Genomic DNA, 21,634 nt, shown 5'->3' on the forward strand with positions numbered 1-21,634 from the left:
CAATACTATTTAAGTGATCCATACAGTCTCAAATAAAAAGTAGAGTGCTTTGAAATTCGACTTGTGAATGTATACACTTATCCCATTTTAGCAGTGCTTTGCATTAGGTTAATGCATAGCTAAAGCTTATCAGTTTTTTATAGGATTATTTCTGTCGTTTTACAAGAAGTAACATGTCATAAAAGTGGTATCTGAGGAAACCTGGTATCCTGTTGGGTTTAGGTTCCTGTTGTCATGTGGAAGCCAGCCTACCATGTGTTCCCATGTCAGGGTCATAGTAAACCTTTGATTAATGGTCATATTAAAATCTGTACCGCTGCTTTTATGGTTACACTTCTCTTTACGCAATTCATGTCAGATTGCTCCAGTCCAGGTCCAGAATGTCTAAAGGCTAAACGCTCTCTGTGAGGGACAGCTGCAGGTCCTAGCGCTTCTCTCACTCCCTCCTTAGTTGGTGTTTGTGTTGAAGTTCGTGGTGAGAAAGGTGTGGGAAGCCAAAACCACTATGCTGGGCAGCCAGGATCCTTTTTACTTTTCTTTTTCTCTGGAAGAAGCTCCTATGTTTACCGAATTACTCTCTACTCTAAATAATTATGGTTGACCAAAAAGAAAGTTGATGCAAGCAGCTTTGAAAATCTCAGTTTGGATGTTGTTTAATGGTAAAGAACACACAGGATCTCAGTATGTTTATATACCCATTCCACTGTTCTTCTGAACGGTACAAAACAAAGGTATTTGTAAAAAGGATTACTATTGCTGACTGCTTGAATAACCTTTCATACACTGAAACAGTTGGTCCAGTTTGGGTTGCTTGCCTCCTAACCTAGTTTTGATCCATATTCTCATTTTTGTTTATGGCTGTGGCATTCAACTTGTGTCCGGATGTCTACAGTCCTATTTTATTGATGTAGCTTTTTTTTCTTAAGAAGTATTTTTGGGGCATTTCTTCCTCATAGTGATGGTAGGGAGAGACAGGAAATATAAGGACAGAGAGGGGATGACAGGCTGCAAGAGATGCATGATTAGAACCCAAGCCGATGTGGTAAGACCTTAGCCTACGTGGTACACGCAATGAGCCACCCTTTAGATCGCTTTGAAACCAATGCTTTGCATCCCTGCTAGCCTCCAGCATGTCCTAACCATGCGGTGCTACGGGTGGATTTCCCCTTCTGGTCTCAGTCAGGTCAAGTGTGTTTATGTTTTTCTTGGTTTCTTCTCTATTTTAAGTGTTGGCTGAGAAGAATCCTTGAGCCACTCAAATACGTTTGGAAGGAGGTCTGGTAAAAAGTTGGCAAACGTTTCTCACAGCAAAATGAATGGGGGCCAGGTCACGAGCAGAACTTTTCTCATGGATAGTGTTTACTATGGCTTAAAACGTAGCTAGGTAGGAATAGTGCACATACTTTAGTTCAGATTGAAGTGCAATTATTGTCATTAGAGTGGCTTAAATGGGCCTTCATAACTATTCCCATACTTATTTTGGATGGCCCTAAATGATCGAGATATCTTTCTCATTTTTCGTGTTAGTCCTATTGCTACAAGGAAGTGGTACTATGCAAAGTATTTTTCCTTCAGTTCTTTATGATTTGGCAGATGATAGCATAAATACATTATTTCTTGCAGTTTGAGTAACTCCCATGTGAAGGTGACTTGTGTTGTCAACTGTAAGTGTTTTAAGAATGGACAGACTAAAGCATCCAGGGACAAGATATAGAATCTGGCATGAGAGGACAGGTTTGGAAAAGAGTTGAAGCGTGGGGAACATTACATTTAAAGATAGTGTTGAGGTTCCCTCTGTTCCCCAAAATGGGTGCTTCTTGTGTCCAACTGCTATTTCTGCACAACTGTGGGGACAGTAAAAGATGGATGTTGACACAGCCTCCGCTTAAAACAAAAAAGGTAAACAGGTGATGCATGAAATCAAAATGTTGCTCTCAACGTCCTTCACTTTTGGGACACCAAGAAAGAAAGAAAACTCAAAATAGACAAAGGTCCCACCTGGGACTTTGTAGTATCTTTGAGAAGCATCTGTGATGATCGACTCTTGTACGTATCTTAATGGTGACGCGGCAGAGAAACAGACAGACACCTCAATGTCAAGCTGTTTAGTAGGTAGCAAGATTTGGTTACTCAGCTGAGGTGGAGATCATGAAGTCACTCTCCCCTACTTCAGAAAGATTGAGCTTATTGCTCCAGGAATAAACCTATCGTGGGTGAGGCCACAGGAGACAGAGAGATATGACTCAGCTCTCTGTTACTGCTAGCGCTCTATAACTGTACTGTAATGACCAGTGGCTAGGCTTAGTTAACCAGCCTTCCCCTAAAGTAATCACTGTAAAGACTTTAGAAAGTTTTCAAAGTGTCCATCGTGTTGCGTTGAAACGACACAAACTGGCCCGTCTAGAATGGTCTCCATAGGAATAACTTTTCTTTTATTGTCACGTTTAAGATTTAAGACACATTTGGAGTGCTGCTTGTAAGTAGCAGGTAATGCTGCCTCCATTTTAAAGAGTGATTGGGAGGAACCGGCTGAAGAAATGTGATGTTTAATTGTGACAGTAAACAGGTTTGTTGGCAGTACTGCTAATCCCATTCTGGGCTATTTCATGCCAGCAAATGTATTTCAAACATGGTATTAAGATGCAAAAATACCAGTATGTGCTCACCAAACTTGCCACAACTTTGACCATTCATACGCTTAAACGTGGCCACTATATCTTTTGCAAAGTTTGCCTTTTTCTTTTATATTTTTCATGATCAGATGTTGTTATAACCGTGTGTATGTATATCCACACATAACAGTATGTGTGTATTTCTGGGATCGACAAAAACAACATCTTTGTAAAAAAGTCGTCAATGAGCCAACTGTGTTTCTTCTGAACTTTCTCATCTCAAGCAATAAGCTTCGCTTCCAGACCCCAGTGTCACCATGTTGTCCTCAAGAACATTTTTGAAATGCTTGGTGGTCATCCATATCTCAGGAGCCCATCCTTTCGGACGCCATTGGATGTTGTTGTTTGGTTGTTGTTGCACACGCTACAGTGCATGCCTGTAAAACCATGAATTTGCATAATGATGGTCTTTGATGGTCGGTTTTAGTTCACTTTATAAAGACTCATAAGCTTTTAATCTGCAACCTGCTCAAAGAGAGCATGGACATGCTCCGCCGCGTGTTGTCATAGCAACTGTCTCCATGTTTTCACGGCTTGCACGGCGACATGTTAAACTTGTACCATGATGTCATCGTAACCCGCGCTGCACACGGTCAGGTCCTTAAGGATTTCTTCATTGGAAAGTTGTGCTCCAGGGTTATTTAGGTGTGTCTAGGTTTACATTAGCAGCGCGGGCCTCAACCGCCGCGTAATGAGACGGTCAAATAAACAGGAACGAGCTAGGAGAAGGACATTGGCTGAGCTGATAGTGACGCAACTACAAGACTGCACTAGCCTCTCAGTCCCAGCTGCTTTGAATCCATGTTCACTCACGATGACAGATTTCGGAGCCTGTCGCTCTCTATTTCTTTTAAAGGCTTATCTGCTGTGTAGGTTGCAGTGAGAGGGTCCTCTGTAAGGACGCAGCTGCTGTGCTGCTGTGTGCAGGAAGCTCATGGGTAAGGGGTTTAAGTCGAGCCGGGCGCTGCCGTGGAAACGCGTCGTGACGCTGCATCGGCCTTTGAAGGGTGGGAACATACACTGTTATGTCTGACATTCCGCGTCCTGCTCTTTGATCTGTGCCATGCTAACTCAAAGATAAGCCAAGCCTCTGTTTTGCATGCAACAATAACAGTCAAAGTTTATGGCTTACAATACCAAATAGAACAGAGAAGGCCATTAAATACTAGCAGTTGGTGGCCCTTTTAGTAAGTCTGCCAGGTTACTTGGTAGACGATTTCTAGGGAGGGCTGTGCACGTGTGTCTGATCAGAAACAGTAATTTAGCGTGTTTGTGTTGGGTCTCAGTACAGTATTTTACCAACATGCAACCATTAAGAGGCCGCGACAGGGGTGGGAGACTACAAAGTTGGATTTCAGCCTCGCGACCAGCATCTGTCTAAAATGTCACAATTGCTTAAAGTTGATACATAGAACACTGTTAGGTTATGGAATTGCAGCTGGGTTCAGTTGTCAAAATGAGCACCAAATTTCTCTTTGACTGCTATGTCATGCCATGTTTTTACAACCATAAAATGTTAATTAGAACTTTGAACAGCTCACTGCTCGGAATCCAGAAATGGGATGTAAATCACTTGCTGTTGTTTATTAATGTTGGGTGAAAGCAGACTTTTGTTTATCAGAGTTACATTTGATCTTCTCATATTCTTACTACATAGTTCTGTGTTTCCAACTGTGGTCTGTCTCATTTCTTATAATGTTTTTTTGTTATGGCTCCCATACTGTTACAGGGGAGGAGTGTGAACTAGGTTCACCAAACTTAGCTACAGTATGAGCTGGTTGCCATGGCGAACTACAGGTTGGTGAAAACAAATTAAAATCACTTTTAATTAACCCGTAGTTAAATGTTGCAAGACATCAACAGTCTGTCACATTGGGAAATCCAGATGACAGTCTCTGCTGTTCCTTTAGATTCAGTAGATGTAAGCAGCTGCCTGCCTAGGATTCAGCTAAACGCAGCTCACCAGAGATGTGGAGGAGGTCCAGTTTGCGCTGATTGTACTTTTAGGCTGGAGAAACATTTATCACTATCAGTGCCACACTGTTAGTTGCTGTGGTTAAGATGGACCTGGCTCAACGTCCTTTACTTTAGGCTTTACAAACGTAGCTTCATTATTTATTGCATTGTTCTTCCATCAGCCGTTTCCAGCCTACGAGGTTCCAGCTGGTAGGAGCAGAAACTTTAGTAAACAGACATTGGATTGCTATCGTATTTGGTGCCTGAAATGATTTATAACAGGAATATTGAGTCAACAGTGTGGTGTAAAGGGGCTAAGACTAACCCTCGGCAGATTTCAAACAACGTGTGAATATTAAAGGTTGTGAGAAGAATTCATAGGTAGTCTAGAATCTAGTTGCAGTCATGAAAGATAATTTTTGGCTTTGGATTCAGATCATTTTGAGCATTATCTTTAAAAAATATTTTGCCATTGAAAGACACAGTGCATTTTCACCCTAAAACTGTTTCATTATAGGATGAACTTCACATAACATCCTCAAATATAGGTCCGCCCAAGTCTTTACCAAAGATGTCCTGGCTAGATATAGCTCAGGTTTTATATAATAACAGATTGCAATGTCCACATGTTGGCCTTTAGGGGAAAGTGACAAGGCACCTCGAGTGCTGTCTCACAGACCACACTGCTCATCCTTGTTCCCAAACCACCATCCTTTCCATCCCAACTGCCACTGTTCTTTCAGGCAGATGTTTTGTTATTCCTGTTTTTGAATGGTATCAGCAAAATAGAATCAAAATGGAGTCTGTTGTCAACCACTGATGTGTTGTCATGGCCACAGACGCCATGTCACCTTGTGATACTCTGCTGCTGTTTAGAATCACGTATTCTGGAAAGTCTCCAGTCTACAATGTCTCCAGTTGAGCTGTCTTTACGTCTTTTTACATCTTAACCCCTTGTATGTTCTTCTTTAAACCCAGACACTGACGGATACTGCATGGTGACGAGTCTTCAATTAGGCAGGCACAAATAGAATGCAGGCCTATGTGTTTAACCTTTTAGGAGAGATGTCTGTACCCACTTGCTCCATTAAACAAACCAGCTGAAACGATGGTGCCTTGGGTTTTATCAAGGCTTAACATTACTGCGACGATGGGTCACAAATTAAGTCTGTCCCTGTTTGACACTGACCAAAAGGATAGAGAAGGGCACTATATAGCAATCAGTCTTTTATAAACGGCAAGTCTGCTCTGTGGATCTCACTGCAGTACATTTTCTTCAGAAAAAGCATACAATGCAAAGTTGGTCTGGATGGTCGGAACTTTTCCCTCAGTAGATTACAGCCTGCGATTCACTTCATGCCACTTACATACACAAGGTAATGTTGCTGTCGTCAACTGTTGTCAAGCGGACAGCATGAATCCATAATGTTTATTTGCGTTTTGATAGCCTACGCCTTCCCCTCTGAAGGAAAAAAAATGATAAGAAAAATGAGCTACGTGCATTTAGCTCATTTTACCCTCATTTGTGGCGTGTCTGTTTGTGAAACGGTCCAGCACTCTGCCCCAATCTGCACTGCAACTGTTTGTGCATCCTGTAAAGAGTGCTTTGATGTGCGAGAGCTACCCTGCTGGTTCTGAAGCTCCCAGATGCTGGGCATTGTCCCAAGCAGGCCCTGCCGCCACAGCCCGCTCACGACATTACATTTAGCAGAAGCTCTTATCCAGAGCGACTTACAGTAAATACAGGGACATTCCCCCCCGAGGCAAGTAGGGTGGAATGGGGCAAGGACACAACGTCATTTGGAACGGCAGGGAATTGATCCGGCAACCTTCGGATTACTAGCCCGACTCCCTCACCGCTCAGCCATCTGACTCCCTTTTGGGTTACACCTGGGACATGGGTTACACTTCCATATTTACACCCAACATATTGTCTACTTGCACATACATTCACTCACTCACTCACAGACTATAGTGGTCATTATAGTGGTCATTTACTCATAATCTATCCTCTCTCTGTACCAAGGCTGGACCAGCTCCATATAAATGGCCATGGATTTAGAACGGGATGTCATTAAAGCTCCTGTAGGTGTAATGTGTAGGTGTCTACAGTACCAGTGCAGATCTGAGTGTCCGTCAGTGTACGAGCTCAGGAGCTGTGAGAGAGCAAGGTCTGGGCTGTCTCAGGGTCCACCCAGAGCCAGCTGGCTGACCTACTGGTCGAGTTAAAGTGGAGGGGACAACTTCAGAGGAAACTGGTGAAGTTATGATCCCAGGCCTCCTTTAACCCTTTACTGTCAATAGTGAAGTTTCATTATGTTTTGTTCTACCATGTTTGAAGTTCTGTTGATTTACACTTTAGTGTATGATTTCTTGGTGGTAATATCGAAAGATAAGTACAGAATCATGCAGGAGGAACGTGATTGTTTTCTTTGTGCTTTGTCACCCTCTTGTGGTGAGAGTGAGGAATTGCTCTTTTATCTGCAGTGTTCTTTCCGTACATCAGCCAAGTATTTGTTCACCTATAAAAGCAACTCTGTATTTGAACCACAAGATGGCAGCAAGTTCAAGTCTTTCGTAGCGTTTGCACCATCTTACAGGCAAGATGAAACTAGCAAAGAGCGTACTGAAATGTGGGACCATTCATTTTATTAAAAAAAACGACAACAAATCTAGAAGACCTTCGGCTATTGTGATAGTCTAGCAGGCATCAATTCACCCATTAAAGATCGACTTTACACTTTTGGTCTCTAATGAAGCTAAATTGTGATTGTTGCGTCACCCATGTGATGGTTGGCACCCTGTGACCTCTGGTGAGGTTAGCCTTCTATCACAGGTGGAGAAGGGTACAAGATGAGTGGGAGGGTGGGGTCTGTTCTGCTGTAGTCCAGCTCTCTCTCTCTCTCTCTCTCTCTGGTGCGGGCACTCACACACACACACACCATCTCTCATACACACTCACACACACACCATCTCTCACACTCACACACACACTCATTCACATACACACACTCTCACGCACAACCCACTCTTGTCTGTCTCTCACACATTCTCTTACACATACACTCTCTCATGCTGTCTCTCACACACACACACACACACACCGTCTCTCTGTCTCACACACACACGCAGCGATGCTCCATGAGAAGTCGTCCTGCTCGGTGCCAGGGTAAACACCTGGCCCGATGACTTCTCCACTCATCTGCACCCGGGATGTTTTCTTAAGCCGCCTTTTCTCCTGCTCGTGAAAAAACTCAACATCACTTCTCACTTACTGGGAACATTCTTCAGCTGCAGGGCAAATAGAGGTCCACTTCCTGTTTTAATAAGGTTGTAAGCATGTCAGTGTTTAATTAAAATATGGCCCCTACCACTCATCGATATGACAGATAGTCAATCCAATACTGTCTGATCGTAGAGGGGTGAGGGGTGTTTCCTGAAGTCTAGACTTTTTGAAATCGAATGGCTTTCACTACTCAAGTATGCTGTTCCAATGTAACAAAACACTATGATGAAAACACCCAGACAAGGTTTTATTTTTATTGTTTCCTCTTTTTCATAAATAACCATGTGCTAATTGGTAGCTGTGTAGCGGTGCTGTTTGCGAAGGCTCCCTCCCATTGTAATAAACATACCTGTTGTTATTCATGGTTCCGCTGGGTGCAGCTCTCCAGGTCAACACAGATGTTTTGACTGTGTCTGCTTCTTAAACGCAGATCGGAGTGGGCTAGATTCAGCTCTGCAGTGTCTGACTGTCTGCTGAAGCGCAGAGAGACAGCCAGGCAGGCAGGTGGTGCCAGCGAGCAGCCAGGGCTCTTTGAAGCAGAGGCTGCCCATCCGCCATGCCTCTGTGGGGAGGAACATGACCCTGAGATCCCCCCTCATCCACCACTGGGTCGTCTGCCAGAGCTTTTAGACTGAACGAGTGGCTGTCCGTATGTGCTCTACACCTAGTTCAGAGCATAGCCACGCACACACTCACACGCACAAATACTCACACACACACACACTCGCATGCACAAATACTCACACACGCGCGTGCGCACACACGCACACCATATGTGAGTCCAGTCAATGTGTGTGTCAAGGTTGAAGACTGTGCTGCCTGCTGCTTGTTAGCACGGTCTGGTGTTTTAATGAAAACCATTGGCTGGCTTGGAAGCCTCTAAACTTCAAACAGTCCTGGGAGGGCAGGAAAGGGAGTTCACTGTCTGTCTTTTGACCCTGTTGATCCGGATGTGACACAGCAGAATTCCTCCATGTAGCCTTCTTATCACATGAAAGACACACGGGCTCACGTCACGGCATTTTGATTATTTGATTATATTGGAAATGTGGTTTCTGAGATGTTAAAGCATCCATCTGTGAGGGAAGATCAAGCCAATCTGTTGACAGAATATATTAACTGTGTATGTTGTCTGTCTTGGTGTGTGTGTGTGTGTGCTCAGAGGATGCTGGGACGTACTTCCCCAGCGTGAAGCGGGACCCAGGCCGGTACCTGCAGCCCTGCTCAGACGCCGTCAAGACCTGGCTCCGCTGCATGAAGAATGCTGGCAAGGTCCTCCTGCTCATCACCAGCTCCCACAGCGACTACTGCAGGCTCATCTGTGATCACGTCCTGGGGTAAGGAGACCAGGCCAAGACCACCACCAGACCAAGCCAGGCCAAGACCAGACCAAACCAAGAACAGACCAAGCCAGGCCAGACCAGACCAGACCAAGAACAGACCAAGCCAGGCCAGACCAGACCAAACCAAGATCAGACCAAGCCAGGCCAGACCAGACCAAACCAAGATCAGACCAAGCCAGGCCAGACCAGACCAAACCAAGATCAGACCAAGCCAGGCCAGACCAGACCAGACCAAGAACAGACCAGGCCAGACCAGACCAGACCAAGCCAGGCCAGACCAGACCAAGAACAGGCCAGACCAGACCAGACCAAACCAAGAACAGACCAGGCCAGAACAGACCAGGCCAGACCAGACCAGACCACACACTATCCCCGCAGGACAGCTTTTACCGCTGCATGCCATAAATCCCACCGCCCAGACCAGCTGCATTTATGATCTGTCAGTGTGTAGGGTTCTGCTCAGGACAAGACCAGACTCACCAGGATGGAAACAGATTCTACTGTTCTCTCTGCCAACTCCCACTCCACACCGCCCTCACATTCCGTTTTCACACACACACCACACACACACCACACACACACACACACCACATACACACCCTCATCTTCCCACTGTGCAGACAGCACCCACTAGCAGTTTGCCACTAGCCCAGCCGACGTTCGGAGCGCAAGGGAGGGACTCCCACTGTGGAATGTGTGCAGCGTTTGGTTTGTCCCCACAGGCTCTCCGTAGGCTCGTCTCTGAGCAGCTGTGTGGGCTGGCCCAGAGGACTGGACACCGTAGCACCACTGCTCCTTGCTGCAGTGTACACAGTGTGGTTCAGGGTTATTATTCTTGCCTAAACCGTCTTACACACTTGGGCTGGTGGGCAATGAAGTGTGTTGAATTGAATGCTCTATTGTGGCCTTCCTGCCCATGATCCAAACATCCACACACCCACCAACACTCTACCCAAAGTGCGAATTATACAATGACAATCGGGGGGGGGGGTACGCTTATAGGTAAGAACGATATGTAATGTATCGACCCCCCCGACCTGTTGTTTTGACCTCTTTTGGGGGGGTCCAAGTCTTAATTTGGGGGGTCAAACCCCCTCCAATTCCCCTTCCCCCAATTGCCTTCACTGGTTTCACAGCCAACACACATCCAATTGACGCTAGCCTCGGTATCACCATTGTTGGAAACTGAGTGGGGGTGGGGGGGGGGGGGGGGGGGGGCGGGTGGGGGGGGCTGAAAGTGAACTGTTGGTTCTGGATCCCAGTCCCATCTCGAGGGATCACCGTGGCTCAGCCCCCCCCCCCCCCCCCCACTTAATTTCCTGTCAAGCAGCACGGCCAGGCCATTCTGTTGTTCCTTCACCTCTCCACCCCGCTCCGCCATGCTGGTTTGGTTTCTGTGGAACTCACCCCTGCACCCAGACCCGGGACCTTTAACACCGCAACATGTGTCACCTCCCAGGCAGTCGCCACGTGGAGCAGAATCTTGGCTGTGTGTCTGTTTGTGCTAAATAGAGGGAGAGAGAGAGAGGGAAGGTAAGGGAGGGAGGAAGTGGGAGGGAGGGAGGGAGGGAGGGAGGGAGGGAGGGAGGGAGGGAGGGAGGGAGGGAGGGAGGGAGGGAGGGAGGGAGGGAGGGAGGGAGGGAGGGAGGGAGGGAGGGAGGGAGGGAGGGAGAGGGAGTGGGAGGGAGGGAGGGTGGGTGGGAGGGAGGGGGAGGGGGGGGGAGGGAGGGAGGGAGGGAGGGAGGGAGGGAGGGAGGGAGGGAGGGAGGGAGGGAGGGAGGGAGGGAGGGAGGGAGGGAGGGAGGGAGGGAGGGAGGGAGGGTGCAGTGGTTGCTCATCTACTATAGAATCTGATCAGTGACATCATGTTTTGAATTCTAAAAGGCTTTGAATACTTAACTGAAATGTAAACACCACTACGATTGTTGGTCCAAAACTTCGAACGGTAAAATAATGATCCTAGAAATTAAAGAAGACCAAATTTAGGCTGTTCAAATTCGAGGCAAAAAAAAATGGAATCAAAAAAATTCCAGGCTAAATATTTAAAGCCGAAAAATTCATGGCCAAAAAAATCTAGGCAGAGGAGTTTGCATCAGAACAAATCTGAATTTTTTCAACCAATAAATATTACAATAAAGATATAGATGTTTTCCTGTGCTCACTGGTTTAGGGATAATTATGCTTTACTGTCAAGCTGGTTGGTCTGGTTGCGATTCACCTGACGGCTAACACTTACTGACTTGCTTAGTCTAAAGCCTGATCTTTCAGGCAGGATCATCGGATTCTTGCTCACCCAGCTTTGGGCGAATTCCCACAATTTCCAGAACACGCTTGCACTTTGCCCTCAATGCAAGGTGTTGCGTTGTGATCCTTGCTCTCCAAGTAATAGTCTGATTACTTATCCCCACGCTTCTCTCAAGAGAGTCGGGGAGTACCCCAACCTTTCAGGCCTCCAGGCAGCGGGCAGGTCCCTAGCGGGCCAAGGCCTGAGAGCTGTTAGAAGTCACACAACAAGCCCAGGGCTCTTCCAGACCCACACACCCTCAGTCTAGACCCCTCTGTGGGAATAGGTGCCTCTTTAGCCGAGGCGTGCAGCACATTGAGATCAAAACAGTCTGTGTGCAGTCATCTGTTTGCTTTTTATTGTTATTTTTAGCCCTCCCTACTTTGCCTTTCTCACAGGGCAGCAAAACAGCGCTGTAGCCCATATGTTGCACGGAAATGAATACAGCATGTAGGACTAGATCCACTTTGTTAGTTTGTTTTTTGTTTGGGTTTAACCGTACTATCGTTTTTTCCCCCAGTATTTTATTCCACAGCATACAATTTCTTAGTTTGTTATCTCCTTTATTCTACTCATTTCCAGTCCCCGTGCTATGCTTGATTTGTGTTTTGCTAGTTTCGGCTTAACACCCATGTAAGGCCGCAGTCAGAGGTCCCAAGGACATGTCAGCCTTAACCAGGCCAAGACCAGGCCCAGACCAGGTCCAGACCAGGTACAGACCAGGTCCAGACCAGGTCCAGACCCAGACCAGGCCCAGTCCAGGTCCAGGCCCAGACCAGGTCCAGACCAGGCCCAGGCCCAGACCAGGTCCAGACCAGGTCCAGGCCCAGTCCAGCTCTGCTGCTCTGTGACTCTCAGAATGCTTCCCAGTTCGTCACTAGATACAGTGTTACTGGAGAAATCTCTGTAATTGTGCTTGTCCTGATGTGTTTACATTCCTCTCCACATGTTTGAATGGTTCCCCGACTATTCTCATCCATCACTTTGTTTACGTGCACCACATCATGGAAACATTTCCCATTAACTCTGCACAGAACGGTTCCATGGAAATTATTCTTTTCCATGGTTTTGTTATGTACAATCCTTGTCCGTGTGTGCCAGGCTTGGCTCTGCGTCCGTACTGAGCACAGTGTCCCTGCTCTGCTTGCAGGAAGGACTTTGAGGAGTTGTTTGACGTCATCATCACCAATGCCTTGAAGCCTGGCTTCTTTTCCTTGGTGCCCCAGCAGAGACCCTTCCGGACCCTGGGTGAGTCCCTGCCCACTGTGCCGTCCCACTGCCCACACCAGCATCAGCATGGGGTTGTCCTTCCCCATGCTTTCCTCTCCTCTCCACAGAGTGGAACACCAGACCTCTGACTACTCCAGAGAGAGTATTAGCTGAAGAGCCGCATATTTAACACCCCAGTGGAATGATTACTTAGGAATCTCAGGTTAGAGATTACTGAAGATCCTTTTAAGAAATCGTAAAAGAGAGTTCCCTCTCAAACTCCAGACCCTCTCCTGACTCCCACCACTATAACCCAGACCTTCACCCCAGCCAGAACCTCATGGGGTGAGAGCACTGCCTTCTTTCACAGGCAGCAGATACAGTCCAGGTTCTTATTGGCCGATAGCGTTTGATTCTCTGTGATCCAAAGTGGGTATCTGATCCAATACTTATCCTCGTCAATCTGCCCACGCAGCTGGTGTGTGATCCCAGGGCTGGATGTTGACGTGTGCTCTCTAAGGGTTAGGGTTAGCTCTGTAAGGGTTAGCTCTGTAAGGGTTAGGGTTAGCTCTATAAGGGTTAGGGTTAGCTCTGTAAGGGTTAGGGTTAGCTCTGTAAGGGTTAGGGTTAGCTCTGTAAGGGTTAGGGTTAGCTCTGTAAGGGTTAGCTCTGTAAGGGTTAGGGTTAGCTCTGTAAGGGTTAGCTCTGTAAGGGTTAGCTCTGTAAGGGTTAGGGTGAGCTCTGTAAGGGTTAGCTCTGTAAGGGTTAGGGTTAGCTCTGTAAGGGTTAGCTCTGTAAGGGTTAGGGTTAGCTCTGTAAGGGTTAGCTCTGTAAGGGTTAGGGTTAGCTCTGTAAGGGTTAGCTCTGTAAGGGTTAGGGTTAGCTCTGTAAGGGTTAGGGTTAGCTCTGTAAGGGTTAGCTCTGTAAGGGTTAGGGTGAGCTCTGTAAGGATTAGCTCTGTAAGGGTTGGCTCTGTAAGGTTTAGCTCTGTAAGGGTTAGGGTAGCTCTGTAAGGGTTAGCTCTGTAAGGGTTAAGGTTAGCTCTGTAAGGGTTAGCTCTGTAAGGGTTAGCTCTGTAAGGGTTAGCTTTGTAAGGGTTAGCTCTGTAAGGGTTAGCTCTGTACGGGTTAGCTTTGTAAGGGTTAGCTCTGTAAGGGTTAGCTTTGTAAGGGGAGCTGAACTGCTGCTGCTGAGGAATGCTGCCTCAGCTGGACTCTCTAGCTCTCTCTCTCTGTGTCTCTCTAGCTCCCTCTCTCTCTAGCTCTCTCTCAGTGTCTCTCTAGCTCCCTCTCTCTCCAGCTCTCTCTCTGTGTCTCTCTAGCTCCCTCTCTCTAGCTCTCTCTCTGTGTCTCTCTAGCTCCCTCTCTCTCTAGCTCTCTCCCTGTCTCTATCTCCTGTCTCTGTCTCTCTCTCTAGCTCTCTCTGTCTCCCTTACTCTGTCTCTCTCTCTGTCTCACTCTTTCTCTGCCTCTCACTCTCTCTTTCTATATATCTCTCTCACCCTCTTCTTCTGTCTGTCTGTTTATCTCTCTCTCTCTCTCTCTCTCTCTCTCTCTCTCTCTCTCTCTCTCTCCTGCAGCCAGGGATAACACAGGAGCGTTGCATTATGTGTGAAGCACAATGATCCAGTCACTCAAATATTCCTCTGTGAGCCAAGCCACGCTGGCAGAAAGGCCCTCAGAAACGTTAACTCACTGCTGTAGACACACCACACACTGGCTTTAGCGCTTCACTTCAACATCACTTTTTTCATCTTTTACGTCACGTATTGTGTTTGTGACCGATGACAAAAGGGTTTGAAAGTGTTTCTTTAAATAGTTGAAAACAGAGTGCAGGTCCATACATCAGGACGTACCTCTCATTAAACAGGACCTACGGAGCCATTTGTTCAGGCCTTGCCAGGTCTCTATAAATATTTACCCAGCGCATACAACCTCACTTGGTTTACTGGGAAAACACCACCAGATCTGACATGCTAATAGATGCCCTGGTGTTTGTATGAATGGAGTGTGTATCTGTTCTGTGTCCCGTGAGCTGCAGCAGAAACCACATAGCTCTCGTTCCCCTGTCTCTACAAGTACCATGTCCTCACAGCTGTTACTGTGTGTGTGTGTGTGTGTGTGTGTGTGTGTGTGTCAGCCTGTGCTTTTTTACTTTCTTCTGTCACAATATTTGTAGGTTATTTCACCTTAGCATGACCCTGGCACTGTCCTGTTCCACTGGTGTAGAGAGAGGCTGTCCTGTTCCACTGGTGTAGAGAGGGGCTGTCCTGTTCCTCTGGTGTAGAGAGGGGCTGTCCTGTTCCTCTGGTGTAGAGAGAGGCTGTCCTGTTCCTCTGGTGTAGAGAGGGGCTGTCCTGTTACTCTGGTGTAGAGAGAGGCTGTCCTGTTCCTCTGGTGTAGAGAGGGGCTGTCCTGTTCCTCTGGTGTAGAGAGGGGCTGTCCTGTTCCACTGGTGTAGAGAGGGGCTGTCCTGTTCCTCTGGTGTAGAGAGGGGCTGATGCTTCTCCTACTGCAGCCACCAACCAGGTGTCCTGAGCACCGCGTGAACAGAAGCACTCTGATTTCCCTCTCCTAAGGGCTGTGCCCCTTGTTATTATGATCATACATGACACGTGAGAGTTATGCATGACAGTTATGCAGTTCGCCTCGCCGTTCAACTGTGTAAGTTACAAATCCATTTCCCAGTCTGCAATTCCAGTAGCCTATGAACGCGATTTAGCCAAGCTGCTGTGTATTTGAAGCCAAGCATTGGTCATATTTGTTGTGTGTGCTATGGAATTTACTGGGCCCTCCCTGACATGTCTGGAGAGAGAGTAATGATCTGGCCTGTTGTGCAATTGAGATTCCACCAGCCTCAACATTCTAATTGCATTTCAAATTTGGATCACACTTTCATGTGGCCTTCTTCTTCTCCAGTTATACAGTCAATTAATCACAGTTTTTTGACTGTGGAGAGGGGGGCTGGCAGTTGAGGGGATGGGAGAGGGGACTTGGAGGGGTGGAAAGGGGGCTGGGAGGGGAGAGGGGGGCTGGGAGGGAGAGGGGGGGGCTGGGAGGGAGAGGGGGGGGGCTGGGAGGGGAGGGGGGGGCTGGGAGGGGATGGGGGGGCTGGGAGGGGAGAGGGGGGCTGGGAGGGAGAGGGGGGCTGGGAGGGAGAGGGGGGGGGCTGGGAGGGGAGGGGGGGGGCTGGGAGGGGAGGGGGGGGCTGGGAGGGGATGGGGGGGCTAGGATGGGAGAGGGGGGCTGGGAGGGGAGGGGGGGGGCTAGGAGGGGAGGGGGGGGCTAGGAGGGGAGAGGGGGGCTGGGAGGGAGAGGGGGGCTGGGAGGGAGAGGGGGGCTGGGAGGGGAGGGGGGGGGGGAGGGAAGGAGGGCTAGAAGAGGAGGGGGTCCAGGCAGAGCCTCTGGGAAGCACCTCCTTGAACCTGACCAGGTTTGTTTTCTCCTGGTTTTGCTCATGTCATGGCTGATGTAATCTTTACCAGCAGCATGCAGGTCAGGAGGTGGAGAGGTGTGGGGGGGTAGAGAGGTGTGGACGGGAGGTGGAGAGGTGTGGGGGGGTAGAGAGGTGTGGACGGGAGGTGGAGAGGTGTGGGGGGGTAGAGAGGTGTGGACGGGAGGTGGAGAGGTGTGGGGGGGTAGAGAGGTGTGGTGGGGTGGGGGGGAGGTGGAGAGGTGTGGTGGGGTTGGGGGAAAGTGGAGAGGTGAGGTGGGGTGGGGGGGAGGTGGAGAGGTGTGGTGGGGTGGGGGGGGAGGTGGAGAGGTGTGGTGGGGTGGGGGGGAGGTGTGGAGAGGTGTGGGGTGGTGTGGGGGAGGTGGAGAGGTGTGGTGGGGTGGGGGGAAAGTGGAGAGGTGAGGTGGGGTGGGGGGGAGGTGGAGAGGTGTGGTGGGGTGGGGGGGAGGTGGAGAGGTGTGGTGGGGGTAGAGAGGTGTGGTGGGGTGGGGGGGAGGTGGAGAGGTGTGGTGGGGTTGGGGGAAAGTGGAGAGGTGAGGTGGGGTGGGGGGGAGGTGGAGAGGTGTGGTGGGGTGGGGGGGGAGGTGGAGAGGTGTGGTGGGGTGGGGGGGAGGTGGAGAGGTGTGGTGGGGTGTGGGGGAGGTGGAGAGGTGTGGTGGGGTGGGGGGGAGGTGGAGAGGTGAGGTGGGGTGGGGGGGAGGTGGAGAGGTGTGGTGGGGTGTGGGGGAGGTGGAGAGGTGTGGTGGGGCGGGGGGGAGGTGGAGAGGTGTGGTGGGGTGGGGGGGAGGTGGAGAGGTGTGGTGGGGGTAGAGAGGTGTGGTGGGGTGTGGGGGAGGTGGAGAGGTGTGGTGGGGTGTGGGGGAGGTGGAGAGGTGTGGTGGGGCGGGGGGGAGGTGGAGAGGTGTGGTGGGGCGGGGGTGAGGTGGAGAAGTGTGGTGGGGTGGGGGGGAAGTGGAGAGGTGTGGTGGGGTGGGGGGGAGGTGGAGAGGTGTGGTGGGGTGGGGGGGAAGTGGAGAGGTGTGGTGGGGTGGGGGGGAGGTGGAGAGGTGTGGTGGGGCGGGGGGGAGGTGGAGAGGTGTGGTGGGGTGGGGGGGAGGTGGAGAGGTGTGGTGGGGAGGGGGAGAGGTGTGGTAGGGGTGGGGGTATTTAGCGCTGTGTGGGTGAACTGTGGTGACCGTGTGGCCGCTTGTCTGTCCCGGCGACAGTGAACGACGTGGAGGAGAGTGAGGGCCTGCCCTCCCTGGACAAGCCTGGCTGGTACTCCCAGGGCAACTGGCCCCACCTCCAAGAGCTGCTGAAGACCATGACGGGGAAACTGGAACCCACGGTAGGTCTGATCCCGCACACCAGCTGTGACACTGTACACGGGGGGAAGAGAACTGTTATATTGTGGTTAGAATGAAATGACGATTCTCATTTACATGTGCCTGACTGTTCTGTTGAGGAAACTCGCAAGGGTCAGTGACAGGAATCTGTGTAGTACAGGGATCTGTTAGGCTGGCTGGCAGGGTGACGGTGGCCTCAGATCCTGACAGATCAGAGCTTCTCTATAAACCAGCTCGGGGAGAGATTCACACTGATGTGAGGGAGGTAGGAGCAAGGCGTTGTACACCTGCAGACCTTGGCAGGAGTGTGGACAGAGGCTGGCGTGCCAGCAGGATGCCTGCTCAGGGGGCGCTGAACACAAAGTCGCTGAAAGGAGCTGGAGACAGTGACCAGCCTGCAGGCAGGAGAGCTGTGTTCCAGGAGGGAGCTGGAGACAGTGACCAGCCTGCAGGAGGGCTGTGTTCCAGCCAGGACAGGCTCCTCTCTCTCTCTACCTCTCTCTCAGACACGGCCGGCCCCTGGTGCTCCCAGGGCCGCCCATCCTCATCCACGTTCCGGGCCCCCGCCCCGCGCTCCTCACCCCCAGCCCGCTCTCCCCGGCCTGGGGCTCAATGCCCCCTCTGTTCCCCCGGCCACGTGGAGAAAGCTCTCGCGGAATGCAGTGTCAACCTGCACAACCTGCACTTAGCGCCGCTGCTTAAAAGCAGTCCTCCAGGGCGACCTGAGGCCCTGCGTTTTGGGCCGCTCTCCACTTTCACCTGACAGGACTTACAACAGGTGGGCTGAATAGGAGGCATTCAAGTCACATTACAGACTTTTCTCTGCTCGGGTCCAGAGACCAGCAGGAACACGGCTCAGACGTGTAGATAACATCGCACTTCTTAGTTAACTGGGGTTTGAGTCTGATAAAGTTGGTTATGTACCCCTGTAGTCCAGCAGAGAAAACATTGTCACTTTAAAAACATTCTGGCAGCCAAGTAAATCCGTTTATGATATTGCATTTCCTGTATGAGTCATAGGGCCCTATCTTGCACCCAGCGCAATTGACTTTGTCAACGAAGCAAGTATCATTCCTCGTTTGCACTCGACGCAAAGCGGACTTTTCCCTCCACAGACGCACGTCTGTAAATTAGGGAATGACTTTGCGCTCCCAGGGGCGGTTCAGCAGAAAAAGAAAGCGTGTTCCGGCGCCAACGTTCCCCGGTGCTATTTTGCAGTTTCAGAAAAATAATTCCGCCACTGACCAGGAAAAACCTATTTTAAGGGCGCAAGCTTGGTCCGTGCGCACTGCTGGCGAGGCCAGGGTCTTCTTTCTGGAAGCTACGTTACATTGTTTTGATTTATGGCGTGTTACATTTCTTCAATGATTATAAAAACATTTTCATGAGAAATCTCTAAGTATGTGAACTTGATTTGTAACAATTGTGGCAATTTCCTCCCAAGTCTGTTTAACTGAAGCTAATTTGGGTGGGTTTCTTCTCCCATCTCCATCAGGATCACAATTTGGTTTATTCACCATGTAGTTAAGCAAACACAGAATTTACTATGGCAAGAAGGTGAAAACAATATACATATACAGGTTTTAAATTAAGTAAAAAAGTACAATAGTGAAACTAATTCTAATAACTAAATAATTTTAAAATATAACAATTAAAAAAATAAAATATATATACAAATAAGAATTTGAATGAGCAGCATGAGCGGGCCATTTAGTGCAGTGAGAAAACTGCTCTGCCTTTCCCATACAATGTCACTTCTCTATCTGTTACTGCCCTGACTAGAACGTCGGTCTCCTCCTGTGAACCACTCCTGGTGTGCGCCTGGCAAATCCGCCGTTATAATAGCAATCCGCCATGGAACAAGCTCTGCTCTCAAAGGGAATGTGAGATGACGCTCTGATTGGTTTGCTGCACGTTACGCCCAAACCACACCCATTAGTAATGTAGCTACTTCAGACCAACCCATTTTAGATTGAGCCAGGCGCAAAGTCATTTATCCCGCCGGCAAAATAGCAACCGCGCTGGAGTCCCATCCACAAAGTTACTTGCACTTTGCGTTTTGATACTTGTGTTTCAGATCGTTAAAATAGGGTCCATAGTGAGTTTGTCAGTCCATCCACAACCTACTGAGACGGCTTTGCTGTATCTTCGTCGTAACATGACAGTTTCATTACCTGCATATCAGGGGCATTACTGTCGTCAACTTAGATATTTAAGGTGGATTATGTCCTTATCTCTCCTCCCCCCTGTCTCTTCCCCCTGCCCCCACCCTGCACCCCAGGCCCCACACAGCGGAGCACAAAGAAGTCATTAAGGCCTGGCCCCTGGCTGGCCTGACTCCACGTCTGTTTACCCAGGGGCCTAATCGCTGGCCTGAGTGAGGCAGAGATAGCAGGAGGCCAGGGCTCTCAGACTGGGGGAGGGGTGCTCTTGCAGGGGGAAGATGGCCGGAGAGAATAAAGGGGGGAGGGGGGGGGGGGTTGTGAAAAAAAAAATATATATCTACAGTTGTGCTTCCTTAATGGTTAAAGTTGATGTGATAAGTTGATAAGTGTAGCCTGAAATCAGACAATTAATAATAATGATGATTTGTCTGTTTTCTAGTCGTCTCAGTCTGGTCCCAAGTCAGTCTAATAATATAGTTTCCAGCCCCATAAAAGCTGCTTTATAATAATTTGCCACTGTGCTAGAATTCCTGGCCCTGTAAATATTTATCATACTGATCCGAAGCCTCTGGCAGTTTAGGGGGTGGGGATCTGGAAAGCACAAGAAGTGCAGTCCCCAGCAGTTCTTTCTGGTTTGGTTCGAGCTGTGCTGAAGTCACGGCCGGTTCTGGGAAAGTCTGGTGGAAACCTGATGCCTGGAGCTCATATCCCCACCGGCCCGCCTCCCAGCCTTCCAGCCTCCCAGCCTTCCAGCCTCCCAGCCTTCCACCCTCCCAGCCTCCCAGCCTTCCACCCTCCCAGCCTTCCACCCTCCCAGCCTTCCACCCTCCCAGCCTTCCAGCCTCCCAGCCTTCCACCCTCCCAGCCTCCCACTCTTCCACCCGCCCAGCCTTCCACCCTCCCAGCCTTCCAGCCTCCCACCCTCCCAGCCTTCCAGCCTCCCACCCTCCCACCCTCCCAGCCTTCCAGCCTCCCACCCTCCCAGCCTTCCAGCCTTCCACCCTCCCAGCCTCCCACCCTCCCAGCCTTCCAGCCTCCCACCCTCCCAGCCTTCCAGCCTCCCACCCTCCCACCCTCCCAGCCTTCCAGCCTCCCACCCTCCCAGCCTTCCACCCTCCCACCCTCCCAGCCTTCCAGCCTTCCACCCTCCCAGCCTTCCAGCCTCCCACCCTCCCAGCCTTCCAGCCTCCCACCCTCCCAGCCTTCCAGCCTCCCACCCTCCCACCCTCCCACCCTCCCAGCCTCCCACCCTCCCACCCTCCCAGCCTTCCAGCCTCCCACCCTCCCACCCTCCCACCCTCCCAGCCTTCCAGCCTCCCAGCCTTCCACCCTTCCACCCTCCCACCCTCCCAGCCTTCCACCCTCCCACCCTCCCAGCCTTCCACCCTCCCAGCCTTCCACCCTCCCAGCCTTCCAGCCTTCCACCCTCCCAGCCTCCCACTCTTCCACCCTCCCAGCCTTCCACCCTCCCAGCCTCCCACTCTTCCACCCTCCCAGCCTCCCACTCTTCCACCCTCCCACCCTCCCACCCTCCCACCCTCCCAGCCTTCCACCCTCCCACCCTCCCACCCTCCCACCCTCCCACCCTCCCAGCCTTCCACCCTCCCACCCTCCCAGCCTTCCAGCCTCCCACCCTCCCAGCCTTCCAGCCTCCCACCCTTCCAGCCTCCCACCCTCCCAGCCTCCCAGCCTCCCAGCCTCCCAGCCTTCCAGCTCTAGCAGGCCAGTCTGGCTGCCCTGCCTGTTTGTTCATGAGTTGTGAGCCTAGTCGGAGATACAGCAAATGGTCTGAGGAGTGGAGGGGGTTCCTGAGGGCCCAAGGAGCCCCCCCCACACACACACACACCCCTCCCCCCCCCACACACACACACACACCCCTCCCCCACCCCCCCTGCGTACCTCCTTCTCTTTCTGGGGTCTGTCTCGTGTAGAGACGCCTCC

The 21,634-nt window shown here is 50.3% G+C and overlaps 1 protein-coding gene across 1 annotated transcript in view; it reads left to right on the forward strand.

The window, feature by feature from the left end:
• Positions 1 to 21,634, forward strand: part of nt5dc1 (5'-nucleotidase domain containing 1) — a 38,007-nt gene that overhangs the window by 11,167 nt on the left and 5,206 nt on the right. Inside the window, exons 7-9 of the mRNA XM_084699261.1 lie at positions 9,077 to 9,251; positions 12,692 to 12,789; positions 17,409 to 17,530. Of these exons, the coding sequence (XP_084555387.1) occupies positions 9,077 to 9,251; positions 12,692 to 12,789; positions 17,409 to 17,530 (395 nt within the window). The remainder of the gene's footprint in view (positions 1 to 9,076; positions 9,252 to 12,691; positions 12,790 to 17,408; positions 17,531 to 21,634) is intronic.

This window comes from Hypomesus nipponensis, chromosome 6 (assembly GCF_054491055.1).
Source record: "Hypomesus nipponensis isolate SF chromosome 6, ASM5449105v1, whole genome shotgun sequence".
NCBI lineage: Eukaryota > Metazoa > Chordata > Actinopteri > Osmeriformes > Osmeridae > Hypomesus > Hypomesus nipponensis.